This window comes from Diadema antillarum, unplaced genomic scaffold (assembly GCF_040938485.1).
Source record: "Diadema antillarum isolate AM-2024a unplaced genomic scaffold, OU_Dant_1.0 seq00001253_RagTag, whole genome shotgun sequence".
NCBI lineage: Eukaryota > Metazoa > Echinodermata > Echinoidea > Diadematoida > Diadematidae > Diadema > Diadema antillarum.
Genome location: NW_027272039.1, coordinates 128,579 through 146,074, shown reverse-complemented (window position 1 = coordinate 146,074; position 17,496 = coordinate 128,579). Strand labels below are relative to the sequence as shown.

Genomic DNA, 17,496 nt, shown 5'->3' with positions numbered 1-17,496 from the left:
TAGGAATGCTACAAGGAATAGATTCACCAAAAATTAGGATGCCATTAGCTTCATTTTCTGAATTAGAGCAAAATTTATGATTTTATGCATATTAATTAATATAAAATATAGAAAATGAAAAATACAATTTTTTCTTTAATAGTTTTATAGATTACGCAACAGGTAATGTATGTGTCAATTTTCAGGGCGATTGCGTGATTGACGGCCGAGATCTCGGAGGGGCGTTGAATCAACCCTCCCCCAGAACAGGCCAAAAAGCCCGGCCTGGTTAGGGTTAATAGAGAAAAAGATGTAGAGAGAGAGGGAAAAAGAAGAAAGAAGTATTAATGTCATTCCTTTATTTTATGAGTGTGTATCTTTGGATGTTTATGTTAAATACAGCAGAAAGGAACTGTGAACATAAGTGCATTTCAAGTACCCATATCGTCGCTGGGGCGACAAGACCTTGTATCTACAAAATGTCAACTGTTCAGGAGAGCCAAAAGACATGGCGGCCAAAGCACTGTGGCGAATGGAATAGCCTTTCCTTTGACATGCCGTGGTGGCTTCATTTTTGGAGTAAGACAGTTGGGATTTGGACAGGACATCACTTATCCCATTATTTGACCATTAATCCAAAAAAGTCATTTTCACCAAAATTGCAGATACAAGGTCTTGTCACCCCAGCGACGATATGCAGTTTATTAGTTAAGGCTGGTATAGGCTCTCAGATGTATGTCTACTAATCCTTGTTTGGCACATAGTATCAGTTTAAGAGACTGAATTGAACACTTGAGAGTGAAGTGTAGGTGTGGCAACACATCGCATTGAAACTGAAAGCTAAAGATGAAATTGTGTAGGATTTCCCTCAGCAGGAGAGCCACAATTGCCCTTACTTACATACTTCATGCATTTTATTTTTTTTTTCCAGTGTTGGGGGAATATTTATGGTAAGTTACTCAGATAACAACCAGAAAGACAAAATCAAACTTGGCTCCCTGTGGGCACTAGGGGGCGCCTTCTTCTACGCAGTGTACCTTGTGGCATTCAAGCGGAAAGTGGATCACGAGGACAAGATTGACATTCCTATGTTTTTTGGTGAGTATTTCTTTCTTCTCTTTAGGGGCAGGTGGACCAAGAGTGCCGAAAATTGGAAGAGCGCAGTGATGTAGAGTGTGTTTGTTATTACTATAAAGGCAATAGCTGATGTTCAGTAAACTTACATGTATAAGGAACCAGATGTATCCATACTATAAAAGCTGTGCCATGAGCTATGTCAGTTGGAACCCATGAAATACACCGAGCCTTGCCTAGTTTGACCTCACGCATGTCAAAAGACATGATAAGTCGAAAATTTCTACCTGAATGAGACCTGGGGGGGGCATTTCATGAAGCGTTTTGGTCTGATATTTTTCTGACAAACTGTTATAAGCTACTGAAATCCTTGCATCTGATTGGCTGAGAGCAAATTTGTCGGACAACATTGTCGGACAAAATGCTTCATGAAATGCCCCCCTGGTAGCACAGGGATACCGTGGAGTGGTAAGGCTGGCCCGATTCAGATATATTCAAGAATCTCTGTAACAAACTGTGTACCGCTTTATCACTGATCTCTATGAAAGTACACGTGTAAACACTGCCAAAGAATCTCAACAGGAGTCAGCGGTTACTTATGCCATATGTTAAGCGAGTCTAAATTTTCACAAAATCGTGACTTCGCGACGATTTCACAAGAGGTTAAAATCGCGATCGTTGAGTACAGTACCGAACGTAGAAATGTAAACGTGCACGTCACATTCATATCGGGATCAAAATCAATATTTTCGCGTGTCTTTGAATTTGCAAACTGCACCTGACTCGCAAAATTTGCGAAAATAAAAACCTCAAGAAATATTTGGCATATACAGTACTGATGAGCGTACCCTTCAGTACATGTATTCGCTGACGGATGAAACAAGGTTTGTATTTGTGGTTTTGGAATACACCCTGTTGGGCAGCAAATGAAGATTGATCCACTCAGACTACACACGAATCCTCACCCTACCTGGGGGGTGTTTCATCAACGTTTGTCAGCGCTGACAACTTGAATCACCATAGTAACAGTCAGTGACCAGAGCATCTCAGCCAATCAAAACCAAGGATTTTGCTGAAATTGTCAGTGCTGACAGTTGTCAGCGCTGACAAACGTTGATGAAACACTGCGCTGGTCGTCGATCTACTGCGTAAGTCAAAATTCTTAACGACGGAGTGGGTGAGGGGTTTTAGCCTGATAGGTTGATATCCAAGCTGTGGATCCAGTCCAGGGCAGCACCACCTGCCTGGGCAAGCTCCTCAAGCCCGCCTGGGAACCTCAAAATTCACACGAGTCGAAAGGTTTTCTTGGGCCCTTTTGGATTTGACTTAACTGTATCGGTTCTTTTTTTTTCCACGCCAAGAAATGTGACTTCTGATGAAGAGAGTATACTGTGTCAAGTGTGTAGCATCTGTGTATTCCTTCAAATGGTTTAATCTTTAGAGGCACCATAATGCTGTTGTCATTTTTGTTGACATAACATTGTTTTTTCTGTGATGGCCTGCATCATCGTAAATGATTGTGGGCTTCTGTATTGTGAATGTTTCAAACTCCCGTTTTTGTCCCGTGCCTGCAGGTTTTGTCGGCCTTTTCAACTTCCTAATGATCTGGCCAGGAGTGGTGATCCTGCACTACACCAGTATTGAGCCTTTCCAGCTCCCGTCCTCGCGGGTCTGGATCTACCTGGCGGTCAACGGGCTAATAGGGACCGTCCTGTCGGAGTTTCTCTGGCTGTGGTGAGTGGAACCTCCGGCACACTTGTCGCCGGAGAAAACAAACTCCACCATCGTCCACGCCTAGTGATATAGATGGAAGGGTTCCCACAGGGAGGACCTTTGTTATGTTAAGGTGTACTGTATAATGGTACACTGATCTGACTTGGCACCATGATCCGCCATGACTGCGGTGTCCCATGCTCATATACATATATGGTGAATGTGTGATAGATATTGTGGCCGTCTCACAGGACACCCTAGTGTCAAACAATGATAACAAAAGAGGTAGGTTAGAAGTCAAAGGCAGCAAGCCAAACAGGTATTAAGTTTGGTGGGGGGGGGGGGGGGGATTAAAGCCAGTGGGTGAACAAACAAAAGGCAGAGGTGAGCCAGTGATGATCCTAATGATCATAGAGGCAGCCTGTGAAGGACGAAGATGAATAGGGAGGCAACATCAAACAAGATAAGGAACAACAGAAGGATAAAGAAAAGGAAAAGAGTGAAAAAGCAACAGCTTGAGTGAGGGGTGGGGGGGGGGGGATGGCTGAACAAACAGCAACCCTAAACCTGCCAAAGCACAAAACATATCAAAGTATATTGTCGCTGGGGTGACAAGACCTTGTATCTGAAATTTTGGTGAAAATGACTGTTTTGGAGTAATGGTCAAATAATGGGTGAAGTGATGTCCTGTCCAAATCCCAACTGTCTTATTCCAAAAATGAAGCCACCACGGCATGTTAAAGGAAATGCTATCCCATTCGCTATAGTGCTTTGGCCGCCATGTTTTTTGGCTCTCCTGAACATTTGACATTTTGTAGATACGAGGTCTTGTCGCTCCAGCGACGATATATGTTTTAAAAAGGCAATACAAACTATAGGAGTGGATCAATACCAAGACAAAGCAAAATTCCAAAAAGGGAGAAATATATACATGTAATGTAAACGCAAACAAATACAAGCATGCGTGTGTATGTGGAAATTAACACGGGGAAGGAGCAGACCGGGAATAAGAGGTGTACATAAAATGCATAGAGTAAGGAATGACACAAAATATATTAGTCATTTCCCCCCTGGATGTTGAGACCATGGGGTTGGAATGTGTGAAGTTGTCTCATCCAGAGCTTTTCTCTGCTGTTTCGGACTGTGTCTGGACGAGTGCCAAAAAGATTTGATGTCCTGTAGAATCGTGTTGGTGAGAGAGGGATTAGGGAGATTGAAATGGTGGCCAATTGGAATGTCAAGCTTGGCTGTGTTGACAGTCGATCTGTGATCTGTTTTAAGCAGCTTTTTTTTTTTTTTTGGCTAAATTTTGTGAGTGATTAGATTTGCAATCACAGAATTCAGCAGTGGATGGAGAAATCAGTATCATTCACTTACTTTCATTCATCCATTCTCACAGTAGGCGTGCCAGGACTGCAGGCCTGCTAAACTGTATTATTGTGTACGAAGTACCGTACCATTACATGCATGCATGCTTAGTGCATGTACGTCAGGATCAGAGTGAATATTTGGCATGTTGTTTAATTCGTGAATAGCACCTATCTTGCAAAATTCACAAAAATAAATGTCAGGATCAGAGTGAGTATTTGGCATGTTGTTCAATTCGTGAATAGCACCTGACTTGCAAAATTCACAAAAATAAAAACCTCACAAAATATATGCCATATACAGTGGTGTATTAAAAAGAAAAAGAAGGAGGAGTTTACCTTGGTACTCAGTACCTGGTTGTGCAGAGAGCTTTATGAAATTATGATCAGTTGTCCTCATCACAGCCAGCTAACATAACTTTGTTGACAAATTTTTGTTTTTATTCAGGGGCTGCTTTCTAACGTCATCATTGATCGCCACTCTGTCCCTGAGTCTGACCATTCCCATGTCGGTGGTAGTGGACATCTATTACAATAAGGTGAGCCATCCCTTTTCATCTAGCCGCACCCCCAAGCCCCACCCCTGAGCCCCACCCCCTAGCCCCACCCCCTAGCCTCACCCCCTAGCCTCACCCCCTTGAATATTGGTTACAATGTGGTTTACAGAATGTAGAGTGCTTCAAGAGTTGTTCGTGCTCATGTTTGTGTGTGTGTGTGTGTGTGAGAGAGAGAGAGAGAGAGAGAGAGAGAGAGAGAGAGAGAGAAATAGAGAGGCATTGAGTTATTTATAGTACAAATTGAACGGGTGAGAGTAAAAACCAAAATCATCTCGGCTTTGGGTACTGCTCACTTAGGCTCACTCCCAACGGTTGCCTTAATGTTCCTATAAGTTCTGCAGGGCCGTTTCATAAAGATGTTCGTAAAGTTACGAACGACTTACGAGCGACTGGTGATCAGTTCTTGTGCTGAATTATGGAAATTCTGATAAGTATAGCACATCAGAATTGATCACCAGTCACTCGTAAGTTGTTTGTAACTTTATGAGCAGCTTTTAAATATGAAACACCCCTGGACTGGTACAGTGCACTCCTGTTACAATGATCATGGTTATAACGAAATTTCAGATACAACAAAGTAAAATTCAGGGCCCAAAATTATCAGCTAGATAGCTTTATACACTTAATCTGTTCAGATATAAGAAGGGAAATTTTGATGTATCGAAAGAAAACTGCCAGACCCAAGGACTTTGGTGTAATGTGAGTTGCTGTAGTCCACAGGTGGTTATCACTGTCTGTGGTTGTAATCCTTTGTATGTATTGAGTGCAGATTGGTGCAGAAAACCCCATAGGGTTGTACACACCATCCAAAGTCCCTGGCTCAGAAAAGGTTAAAGGGATAGTACAGTATTGGTGGAGATGAGAATTGGGCTTTTAACTTTTTTGCGAGATACCAAGAAAACACTTATGATATAGTACAGAGCATACCATTTTAAGAGGAATTCAAAGTTTATTTGATGAAAATGGGGTTTGGAATGAATGAAACGTCCGAAAACAAAGTAAAACAAAGCGATCGTAATAAAGTGTGTGTCCCACACTTTATTAGAATCGCTCTTTTTTGGATATCTCAGCCATTTCAAAACCAATTTTCATCAAATAAACGTTGAATTCCTCATAGAATTACATGCTCTTTCATATTTCATAAGAGGTTTCTCATTATCTCACCAAAAAATGTTAGAAACCTGAAATTAGGTCTCAACCAAAACTGTACGATCCCTTTAACAAATCCAGCAGGAATAGCTATACACAGATGTTGTAGAGATTTATCCATTTCAATAATTTTTTCTTCTCCCTCCCCCACCCTTCCAGGCGGATTTCACGCTGACGTTCATCTTAGGCTGCGTGCCAGTCTTTTTGTCGTTTATCGTCATAGCAGTGCTGACCCACTACAATGACTGGGACCCAGCGTGGGCACTCATCAAGCGTCTCTACCTCTGTTTCCACAGACTAAGCTGCTTACTCTGCACCATCTGTACCATCTGTCGGCGGAAAACGCCGCATGTCAGGTAGGCAACAGCGAATAAGGCATCCCCTTCTGAATATCAACTCTATCATGAGGGCTATATTCGATGTACAGTTTGTTGTTGTTGTGTTTTTAGGCGTGTCATTCAGATATGAATATTTGCGCCTACAGTATATTGCCCGGGCTAGATCTTCTGCAAGTCTGTGGCATGTATTCTATCTTACAATAGTACCCATCTGGATACAATGAAGCTCATCATGTAATTTTTTTTTTGTTTTGTTTTGATGAAAAGAGATAGAAATACAATAGAGGGGAAGTGATAGGATATTGTGGCATAGGTTCTGTGTAAAGTGGCAATACATTCAAAAGTTGCAGCATAGTGAGTTCATGCTTGATTTGTCTATAGTGATCTGTTATGGGCTAATTGTACCTGCATTTTTATTCAATGAAAGCAAACACGCACCAGCACTGTTTAGTCATATTTATAAACTGCATTCCAACCATAGTATGACATTGAGTATACCGTAAAACCTGAAAAATTCCCCTTAGGAAACTTTCACAAATTGGAGCTGATGGCCTTTTTAGGTGCATGAAATTTTCTCAAATTGCCACTGGCATTCAATGCATTGGGTAGACAAGAACTTTTGCATGCCTTTTGCTTTTGCGAATCTTGGTTCCTCACGAAATTCACGAAAGTTTCATGCGTGCAAAACTTCCTGGTTTAACAGTATGAGATACCGTGTTAGCATGTGAGATTTACCCACATCAGTTCAGTTTCACTGTATTTCCTGATTTTGTTCCGATTCCAGGTTACCGTCGGCTGATGATAAAGATCAGTCGGAGAGCTTGATAAACCTCCACAGTGTGGACGGTAGCGGCAACGGACTGGACTGCTGCTAGCAAGCGTTGTGAGCACATGCAGATTGGGGCTCCCTCTTGAGACGACAGCGATCCACAGCCTCCTGCCTTCTTATAATATATCAACTCGTGGAGACTGCTCTCGGCCAGTCGAGTAGAACTCTGGACACTCTCGCCTTTCAGCCAACTCTCTTGACGACTCAGTCGGGGACCTGGCGTCCCTGTCTTGCTCGCGGTGCTCTAATGTTTCTGAGTAGTCCCCACGCTGTGTGGAAATGCTGTCGTGACAAACAGACTTTCAGTGTACAGTACATTCTTTTTGTAACTAGTACGAACCGTGTTGTGAGCCAGAGCCTTTTCTGCTAGTTGGGTGTGATGGTATATGGTTTTGGTAACAATTGTGAAAAAAACAAAAGGGCTACTATGTACCAGTAGTTTGCCTGTAAGTTGTGGAGCTTCAGACCCATAAGTATCTATTTGGTGAATGATCAGAAATGAAATGTTCAATGATACAAATTGGCAATGCCTGCCCAATCACATCCTAGGAAGAGTTGAGTTGTTTTTATTTTCATCACCATGACATTTTGAGGGGTATTTGCTCAAACTTGGTTTGGCTTGGGATGCTCTGCATTTACGATTTAATCAATGGTGTCAACTGCATGGTATTCAACAACTTCTGAAGCACCAATATACCTGTTTTCCTCAATGAGTTTTCTTATTTTTAATGTAGGTGTAGGGCTTGATGTGAGAGATTTTTTGGTTGACAGCAGTAACTCTCAGATGACAAAAGCAGCTGCAGGGAAATGTAAGGGCTTTCACCCAAGGTTTGAAAATGTTTGGCTGGGAGAGGAATAGTTTATCGGCAGTGGGATCTTCTTTATTTTTCTTTTCTTTTTTTGTAAGGAGTCTCACAATAATGGCTTGACCGTCCTAATGACTGGGAAGGTTTGCAGATGACCAGCAAATCTGATTGTTACCAGATTCAAGAAGTATTGTCACTTCAAAGAGTCCGAGTTCTCACTGTTCAGATGCCTGGAAGAGTCCTCATGCAGACCAAATTCTGCTGGGAGTGACCTTCCACACAGCAGCAAGGTTGCACACTCCATGGCCCATCGGTCAAAACATGCAACTCTGGTTAATCGTCAGTGCAAAAATACTGCAATTCAAGATGTGTGCAACCAGTCTTTTTTATCCAAAGAGCAAACGATTTGTCAGTGGAAGGGAAGAAAGGGTCATGCTGAGCTCCACACCTCCAAACATTTTTAGAGGTCGCATCATTCAGCATAAAAACTCCATCTGGTTGTGATACTCTCATTACTCGGGACTAGTCTTCAACGTGTTTAACCCTATTCTAACTGGGGGGGGGGTCAAATTGACCCCCCCCCCTCGACGTTTCGCGCCACGATTTCGCAACGCGCAAAGCTTTTGCCGCGTCGTTTCACGACTTTTTTCATTGAAGTCTCCCGCATATTTTGAGACCAAATTTGCGACCAAATTTGCGATGTTCGTTTTTAAGTTACGTAATGTTTTGCATATGCATGTCAACCAAAAAACAGCTCAAATTCATGATATCGTGTGCAAATCCAATGCAAATTGTGTTCTTTGGTTAAATTGATAAAAATTAGATTATTTCAACTTTTAACCAATGAAATTAATCAATTCTAGTGTAGATAAGCCTGAAAAAGTGCCTGCAGCAAGTTTTGGCAAAAAAAACAATAGAAAACAAAAGGCTGAAAAAACAATAAAATACATAAGATATTAACAAAACAATAAAAAACAAAAGAAATTAATTTCAATTGAGCTATTTTCTTACACAAAAATTGTTTGATATGTCTTGAGGAATTCTGACACAAAAATTTAGCAATCCTCTAGTCTTTTTGATGGAGTTATAGGTGAAAATATAATTTCATGCACAAATTTGCATAATTAATTTATTAAAGATAGAAAGGCAATATTTTTCTATTGTATGACGATGTAATCTTGTAGTTGACATCCAGCTCTATCTTCAGGCAAAATTTCGCGGCGATCGCATGATCGGCGGCCGAGATCTGAAGGGGGGGTCAAATTGACCCCCCCCTCAGTAAAAACTTGGTCTCAAATAGCCCAGTTAGAATAGGATTAAGAAGTGGGCAGAATGGTGGTGAATGACCCCCCCCCCCCCCCCCCCTGGTGAAAACTCAGCAAGCGAGAAGTCCTTCCAGGGATGTCTCCCAAGTGATGTGATCGTCAGTTGCAAATGCCAGTGCTACGTAGGGCACATCGAGGGACTACAGTAGTTCATTTCCATTGTAATGGCATAACTGGAGGGCATCTACCAAGACATGTATGTGCTTGGTTTGAAAGAAGAAGAAGAAGAAAGGGTTAGATCTTGCGTGAACTAGCAGTCTTTTTGTCTTTTGCTGATGTGTGTGTGTGGTGGTGGTGTGTGTATGTGTGTGTGTGTGTGGGGGGGGGGGGTTAGAAGCAGAAGGTCACAACTCATCTCAGAGCAACCACCTTGTACTATATCATGTGCTTGCAAGCCATCACAGACTTATGCGTCTCGTGTCGAGTAGAAGAGAAGGCTCTACTGTCCAATGTAAATATGTTTGTGAATAACATAATTTGAAGATATATTTAGCATATCTGAAATAACTATTCTAATCTTTGTAATTCTGTTCATAAGCCAGCTGGTGTGTACATAGTTGATTATTGTTATTCTATGAGATATATAACAAAGAGAGTGTGTAAACTAATTTTGACTAAGCTTGTAATCTTGTAAAATATTGTCTATTAATGATGTAAATTGAAGTGCTTCTGTGCTCTTGTATGTATTAGATATAATAGTTACGCATGAATCACTCAATGAGAAACTCTTGTACCGCTCACTTGGGGGAATAAATCCAAAAACGCACTTGCTATGAATTGAGTAAAACAATAGATTACAGAACAGGTGAATAAAACGAGAAAAAGAATGAAAAAGAAGAGGTGAATAGAAGTAGAGCAAAATTGAAGTATGCACAATATATTTTGCTGTGTTTATGCCATCACAAATTTCTGGATTTTCTCATTTGTGAAAATTAACAGCCCAAAATTTATTTCCACCCCCAGCACAGTTGCGCTGTTATCACAATCTTTTCTTGTGCCGATGGATAGATGATTCTTATCTCTCATTCCATATGTGTAGTTCTCGATAGGGATTTTGAACCACTCTCAGATTTGTCCTAAAAGTCCCAATTTACATTTTTTTTTTGAAATTTGCGAATGTATGGCATATGCAGGAATGCAGGAATCCATGGAAACCGTGTATTGTGCAAAATGATGATAGCATAGTATTACCTTCTTTTTGTTTTTCGTTTGAATTAATCAATTTGATGCAGGATGTGTGATATGTATATTATTATTTCCCCTTTTTCGTCTTTTTTGTACAACCATATATCCTAGATACTGTGTAAGTTTAAGTCCGTCCCAGGGTGAATCTGATACTGTCATTTTGCTGGACTCACCATGGTGATATAGTGGGTGTCAGTGGAGAGCAAATATTCAATTTTGGGTTGATTTGTACTTTATCATGCGTACAAGTGTGAAAGATTCTTTATATGTGGCCATTCAATAGCCTCACAAAGCTTCGGGGTAGATAAAATGATGGTTTTGCTGTAGATAAAGCAGTGGTGATGCCCAGGATTACCGATAGTTTATAGACTATCACCACGCAACACCAGTAACCCTTGGGGGAAGTTAACCCTATCTGAACAATGCCCTTATGCAGGGCTTGACACTAATGGTGGCCCGGGGCCACCAAAAACGCACGTTGGGCCACCAAAAAAGGTCGCATGTTTGCCTTTGGGCCACCAAAAATAAAAGTTAGTGTGGAGCCCTGCCTTGTGGGACACTTATCTCAGGACAATTACCCCATGACAATCGTGCCAGTGGGTCAGTGGCCTGAAGGGTAATGGTCAAGGGGTTTAATGTCCTTTAACAAGACTTTGTGCTGTACAGTGTAGCTATATTTTTTTTTTCATGTTATACTGAATTGAGCAAGATCTAGACAAATAGTTGTGTAATGATATATGATATTAACACCTTAATCATCATTTACATATCCTGCCATTATTTAAAAACTGAATGTCAGAGGGCATTGTGACCAAATGAAATTCTCATATATCGGGATTACCTCTTTCCTTTTTTTTCATTGATTATTTCTGTACTTGCAATTTTCTTAGCAATGACATGCTTACCTGTCCTTTGTTTGTCCGAGATTTCAACCTCTGTCATATGGGATTGGTGTTTTTTATTAGTGGGGTGATATCAATAGTCAGAGTGATAAAAAGTTATCAAAATGTTTTTGGATTTCTCTCTGCATGCTATAGTTACTCCTGGTGTGGTAGTATTTGATGCATCTAACTACTTTTTTGTTGTTTTTCACTAATGGTTAAGTATGGAAGAGTCAAAATTGCCTGGCATTCCAATGTTTTAAAGGTAGTGGGGCAAGTTTGACTGACTGTTTAGAAAAGACTAGAGTAGTGTTTGTGGTTTATGTGAATATATAGATATATCCATACATACACACGAAGTGTAGATATGTCTTATTTTCTGCCTCCCCTTCAAAATGCATGGGAATGTGCCTCACTAGTTTTCAAAAGCTGCTTCGGTCACAGGTGAAATTTGTTGGAAAGTTATGAGGTTGTGCTTTTGTTGTTTTTCTGTCGTTCTTTTTGGGGGGTGGGGTGGGGAGGGAGGGTGGGTCTGCTGCCTTCTTTCAAGACTCCAACTCTATTTTTTTTTGTCCTCTTTCTTAACTGGAGTGCCTCAATCTCAGTTTGCAGCGGCAATCATGGTGCTTTACGATGATGAAACTACATTTTGTTTGTGCTCCTGTGTGCATTTACGATAATACTGGAAATTATTTTACTATTCCACACCAAGCTTAATCCATGAGTGTTTTGTGATAAGCTATGGTGTATGCGATAAAAGCTGTGCTTTTTCTTGAAAAGTGATGCAAGTGAGCAGATATCTGATATTGTGGAAACTTAAAACCTGGAGTTATCTATTGTGAAACTTGAAATCAGTGAGAAAAATATGGTATAAAAAACTAACGCACCTTCACTGTCATCCTCCACGCTATTTCCATTCTCTTATTTCATCCTCTTGTGACTTGAGGGTTCTGCAAAGCAAAAAAAAAAATCCTTGTCTGTAATTTCGCAAGTCATGTTGGAAGTGTCACTTCAAAATAAGGTCTAAGATACGATATTAGCTGTTCATTATTATGCAGGAAGTTTCCCATTCAGAGGAACAGGTATTGAATTTCTTTTCACCAATACTTCAAACTCCTTTAGACAAAGACATTCTGAGGATGGGACAGAAATTGTTACATGATACTGACAGTAAATTGCTTCAACCATAGAAAAGGTACCTCTATAAAACAAAAAAATAGTAAAGATAAATGATTTAAATAAAATGGGTGCTGATTTCTATTGCTTGTACGAAAGTGGATCTTATCTACCGGTATTTAATTTCCAGTCTACAACCAATATGCAAATAAATTTGTGATTTTTTTTTTTTTTTCATGGATAGCAGGACGGCAATGGAATGATTAACACACACATGCAAATCATAGCGTTTAATTGATTTGACACTCCTTGAGATTTTACATTGCATCTTGATTGATAACCATCATTACACTGATGGGATTGGGATAGCTGTGAGATGTGCAGTGAAAACAGCAATTGAAGTGAAATGGCAAAGCAAAATTTGCTTTGGATAATGTGATTCAGGTTATTGACCTGTTTAGCTGATTTCAATCCGTTTAAGTGTTGGTATTATGAGGTACATATTTCAATCTGAAAAACAACTAAAAAATTGAAAGAATGATTAAAAAATAAAAAGATTTTTTCTTAAAAAGTGTAAAAAACCTGTTATTTATGTAACACAAGTCAATTGAAGCAGAAAACATTGTCTGTTGTATTGTTTTAGTAAATACTACAATTGGTAGTGTATTTGCAATGTGAGAAAAAAGCAACAAAAGAAGAGGAAGCTGGTCTGTGCAGTTAGAAAGTCACCTTTCTGTAGGATATCTAGCATCGAGTGTCATGCTTGTTGAATGTTTTGATGGTGGGCATCGCCATACGATTGTTGAGAGTGATCTGTTGATACATGTACTTGCAATTGCTTCATCAAGATATCAGTCGGTCGAGGCGTTTGGAATTTCTTAACCCATCGAGGACGAGTCCCGAGAATACTCGGGCAAGCGTCTATGGGAAATGCGTGTTGCAGCAAAATCAAACTGTCCTCAACGGGTTAAGTGGGGCATGATGAGGCGAGTCTGCAATGCACGTCTCGGCAGCCTGGTAAGGATGCACACAGTCTATTTGCCTGGCAGTGATATGCAACTGGGTATCACCCGTGGATGTTTTGGGGTTTCCAGGGGAGCAGAAATGTTCCCTGTGCTCTTCAAGTGCATCTGATATGTAAGGCAGATTTCTTTTTGGATCAGTAGCCAATCACAGATTAGATTGGATCTAGATTTTGTAAATACAAGTATGTATTCACTCCTATTGAATCCTTAATGACATGTGTCTTACTGTGAAAAAAAAAGACCTTTATATTTTCAGAGTGAAAAGTTATATCATTGTGGAATTCTGTTGGAATTTGTTCTTTTTCTTCTGAATGTGGCTATGATTCCTTTCTTTTAAACAAGGTATACATGGTGTACATACTAAAGAGGTATATGTACATATGGAAATCATCTAGAATTAACGATTGCAAGTATCATTCAAAAATATAGTGGGGAAATATGCAATTACTTTTGTTTGCATTTTCTATGTTTGTCAATATGTTGTTGTTTTTTGTTTATTTATATTTGCCTTTCATTCATGAGTTTGTTAGTAAGGTGTAATCATTGAAAAAAGAATAAAGTAAATACCAAAATATGGTTTCTCAAGAAATGGCCCCGTTGTGACGCTTACTTTGTTAGTCAGTACAAAGCTAGATTTCTCAGCTACACAAAGAGAACAACACATAGTAGCTCGGTACTTCTGTACTTCCACTATCTCCCTGTAGAAAAGTATATTACCTTCCAAGATTCTTCTCTCTTTGTCTAGCATACATTGTACACATAAGATATGCCCTTGTCCATCTTCAAAATACTCTTCATTTTCACCAACCATCATCTAACTCACAAATTTAATGGACACCCAGGATCAGACATAATGGGGGATCATGCTTTTTCATACATGAACCCAAAAACTTTGAAATAATCTTCCAATATCCGTCTGATAAGCACCTTCTATTGATGCTTTCAGATTGAACCTTAAAACATACTGTACCTTTCTGATTTACATGGACCATTGTGTATAATATTATATGTTTGTTTGTTGGTCTGTTAGTTCTCGACTTATGTTCCATTGCCACGATTATGTTGTAACATTTTTCCTATTCATTTGTTTCCATAGTGCTGTGAGTATAATCTTTGCTAGAATGTAGTACATGCAGTAGCTCTTTATAAGAGTTCACTGTTGTTATTATTGTCATTATTATTATCATTATTATTATTATTATTATTATTATTATTATTATTATTATTATCATTACTATTATCATTACTATTATTATTATTATTATTATTATTATTATCATAATTTTCATTATTATTATTATTATTATTGTTATTATTATTATTATTATTATTATTATTATTATTATTATTATTATTAATTAATTAATTTACAACAGTGAAGTGTAGGCCTACATAGATACGTTTTCCTTCCTCTGCCCATTATGCATTACGATAACATTACATTTTTTTGTTCTAAAGCTAGTTATTACATTCTTTCATTTTTCAAACATACAGATATGACAAATTGAGTGATGACGTGACTACTAGCGAATCTAAGATCAACAATATAGACAAAGGTAGACAAACAAAAGTTTATCAGGGAAAACTGCAAAGTCCAGATGTTGAAGCCGAAAACACAATAATACTATACATGTAGTTGCTCCAAGTACCTGTATGGTAGATCATGCACATGTTGCGAGTACAGTAACTACATGTACTTTATTCACCAGGTATTTCATGAGGTTTTTATTTTCGTGAATTTTGCCGGGTCGGGTCCTTTTGCGAATTAAACAACACACGAAAATATCAACTCTAATTCTGACGTAAAATGACTTGCATGCATACATTTCTCTATTCATTACTGTGTTCCCTGACTGTGAATTTAACCACTCACAGAATTGTTGGGAAGTACCGATTTGAAAAAAAAAAGACTTGCTTAATATACATGGTGTATACAGTATTACTTGAAATCAGATGGACCATTTTTCTTTCATGACATACCATGAAAAAAAAAGAAATATATGAAGAGTTTGTTCGCAAAAACCGATAAGTCCATATTTGCCAAATGGAGATATTTGTGATTAAAGGTCAAGAAAAATTAAGAGAATAATAAGAACATTTTTGCTTCTTTTGACAATAACTTCAAAAATGTACCTTTATATGTAGTGACCAATATATGACTTTTAAAAGGTATTATCTTGTACTGTATGACAGAGACCGTACTTTAAAATCTTCAAAAATGGACTTATCGTTTTTTGCAACAAACTCTTCCTATATATATATATATATATATAGATAGATAGATAGATTGCAAATGGGAATCTACAGTGGTAAGTGGAATTTCATGGAAGCTTGCCAGGTTCCATGACATTTGCTATTACAACAATTGCTCCTATGAAATATCTGCACGCTGCGCCAAACATAAATTCTACCCACAAACATAAACCAAAGCCTAATCCTGATCCTGGCATCAAACTAAACCTAAAATCCTATCACAACCCTAACCCTAAGTCCTTGATGAAAATCAGACTGGAGCAATTGTCACAGGAGCAAATGAAGAGTTTGTTTGCAAAAACCGATAAGTCCATAATTGCCAAATGGAGGTATTTGCTATTAAAGGTCAAGAAAAATAATGAGAATAATAAGAAAATTGTTGCTTCTTTTGACCATAACTTCAAAAACGTACCTTTATATAGCGACCAAAATATCATTTTAAAGGTATTATTTTGTACTTTATGACAGGAACAGTACTTTAAAATCTTCGAAAATGGACTTATCGGTTTTTGCAAACAAACTCTTCAAATGTTTTGTCATCAGTTTGCCAAGTATGCATGCTTGTCTTCCATGGTTCCCTGGAGGATACTGAAATAAGCTAGTTTCTAATTAGCTCGTGTCCATTCCCCTAAATGGCCTTTCATTTTTTTCTCAGTTGATAAGGCACTTCATTCATTTTCAAAGTAACATGATGCATAAGCTTGCCTGATGTAACAACTTGTGGAATTTTTTTCATGTCCTCTTGAAGAATGGTCTTGCGTAGACAAGGTGATCTTTGGAATTACCGTTTCACTGTTTTGCATTGGAAGCATGAATGAGGTTTTTTTTTCTATCATTATTGCCAAATACTTGGCTCTGATGTACATTTAGTTGCTCTCAGGTTGATGTACTGGAAAGCACCATTTATGAAGATTGCATGAAAAATAATTACGTCACAGATGCTTATCTCAGTGAATTTAAAATCAACCAGCCTGATAGCACAAGTGACCTTTGTTTCTGCACATGGGCAAAGTGGAACTACGAAATGGCTTGTTGCCATAGAATAGACCTTGTAGGGAACCTGTATACCAGATTGCTGTAGACAAAGGACAAATATTAGTATCCTCTGCTGATCTTCAGGAGACTAAAAGAACAAACAAGCAAATAAACAAAACATAAACTGTGAGTACCGTACTTGAAGAATTTGATCATAGAAAACAGAATTTCTAAACATTTTTAAGTGAGTCCATCATCAGAGAAAAATAAAACCTTTCCAGTGATAACTCACTTATTACATGTACATAGTAAGAAATATTTCTGAAGGTATGATTAAGAATATCCTATCTTTTTATTTGCTATGTATTTTTAGCAGCTTTAATCACAAATATCTCACATTAAGAAAGAGTTAACTTGTTTTGCAATAAAACTCTTCACTTATTCATGAGCACAGGTTAGGTCAGTAGACTTTTGCTCATTGCAGGTGAGTGCTGCAGCACAGCTTATGTCAGATGAAAGACCTAGGGCCAATAATATATAATTATACTTTTCTTCAGGATTCTTTCAGGCCCAGAAATTTTTGATGAATGTACAAGTCAATTCAATCCAGGTCTCATCAAAATCATGTCTGGCAGCCAAAGGCTGAATTGCACATGTTTATAATAATAGTGATTCTTACAATCAAATATATATATAAGTACTCTAAAATGACAGTAATTCAAAGCTATGATGATAAAAAAATCTAGCATTCTTTGCAAAGCTATAAAAGGTAAACTAAAAGGTGTGTGCAGAATAGATAAAAAGACAATAATAATGAAACAGAGTGTATATGTAAAGATATGATTTCAAATTCATGAAAAAACATGTAGTTGTGTTTTTTGTAAGTATGCATAAAGATTTAGATAAAATGAATCTAACATACAA

The 17,496-nt window shown here is 38.5% G+C and overlaps 1 protein-coding gene across 1 annotated transcript in view; it reads left to right on the top strand.

Annotated features, from left to right (window-relative positions):
* LOC139745334 (solute carrier family 35 member F5-like) overlaps positions 1 to 7,391 on the top strand; it is a 41,522-nt gene extending 34,131 nt beyond the window's left edge. The window contains exons 9-13 of the mRNA XM_071655734.1: positions 911 to 1,077; positions 2,628 to 2,787; positions 4,582 to 4,672; positions 5,999 to 6,195; positions 6,962 to 7,391. Coding sequence (XP_071511835.1) covers positions 911 to 1,077; positions 2,628 to 2,787; positions 4,582 to 4,672; positions 5,999 to 6,195; positions 6,962 to 7,052 — 706 coding nt within the window. The 3' untranslated portion in view covers positions 7,053 to 7,391. The remainder of the gene's footprint in view (positions 1 to 910; positions 1,078 to 2,627; positions 2,788 to 4,581; positions 4,673 to 5,998; positions 6,196 to 6,961) is intronic.
* Positions 7,392 to 17,496: the final 10,105 nt, after the last annotated feature.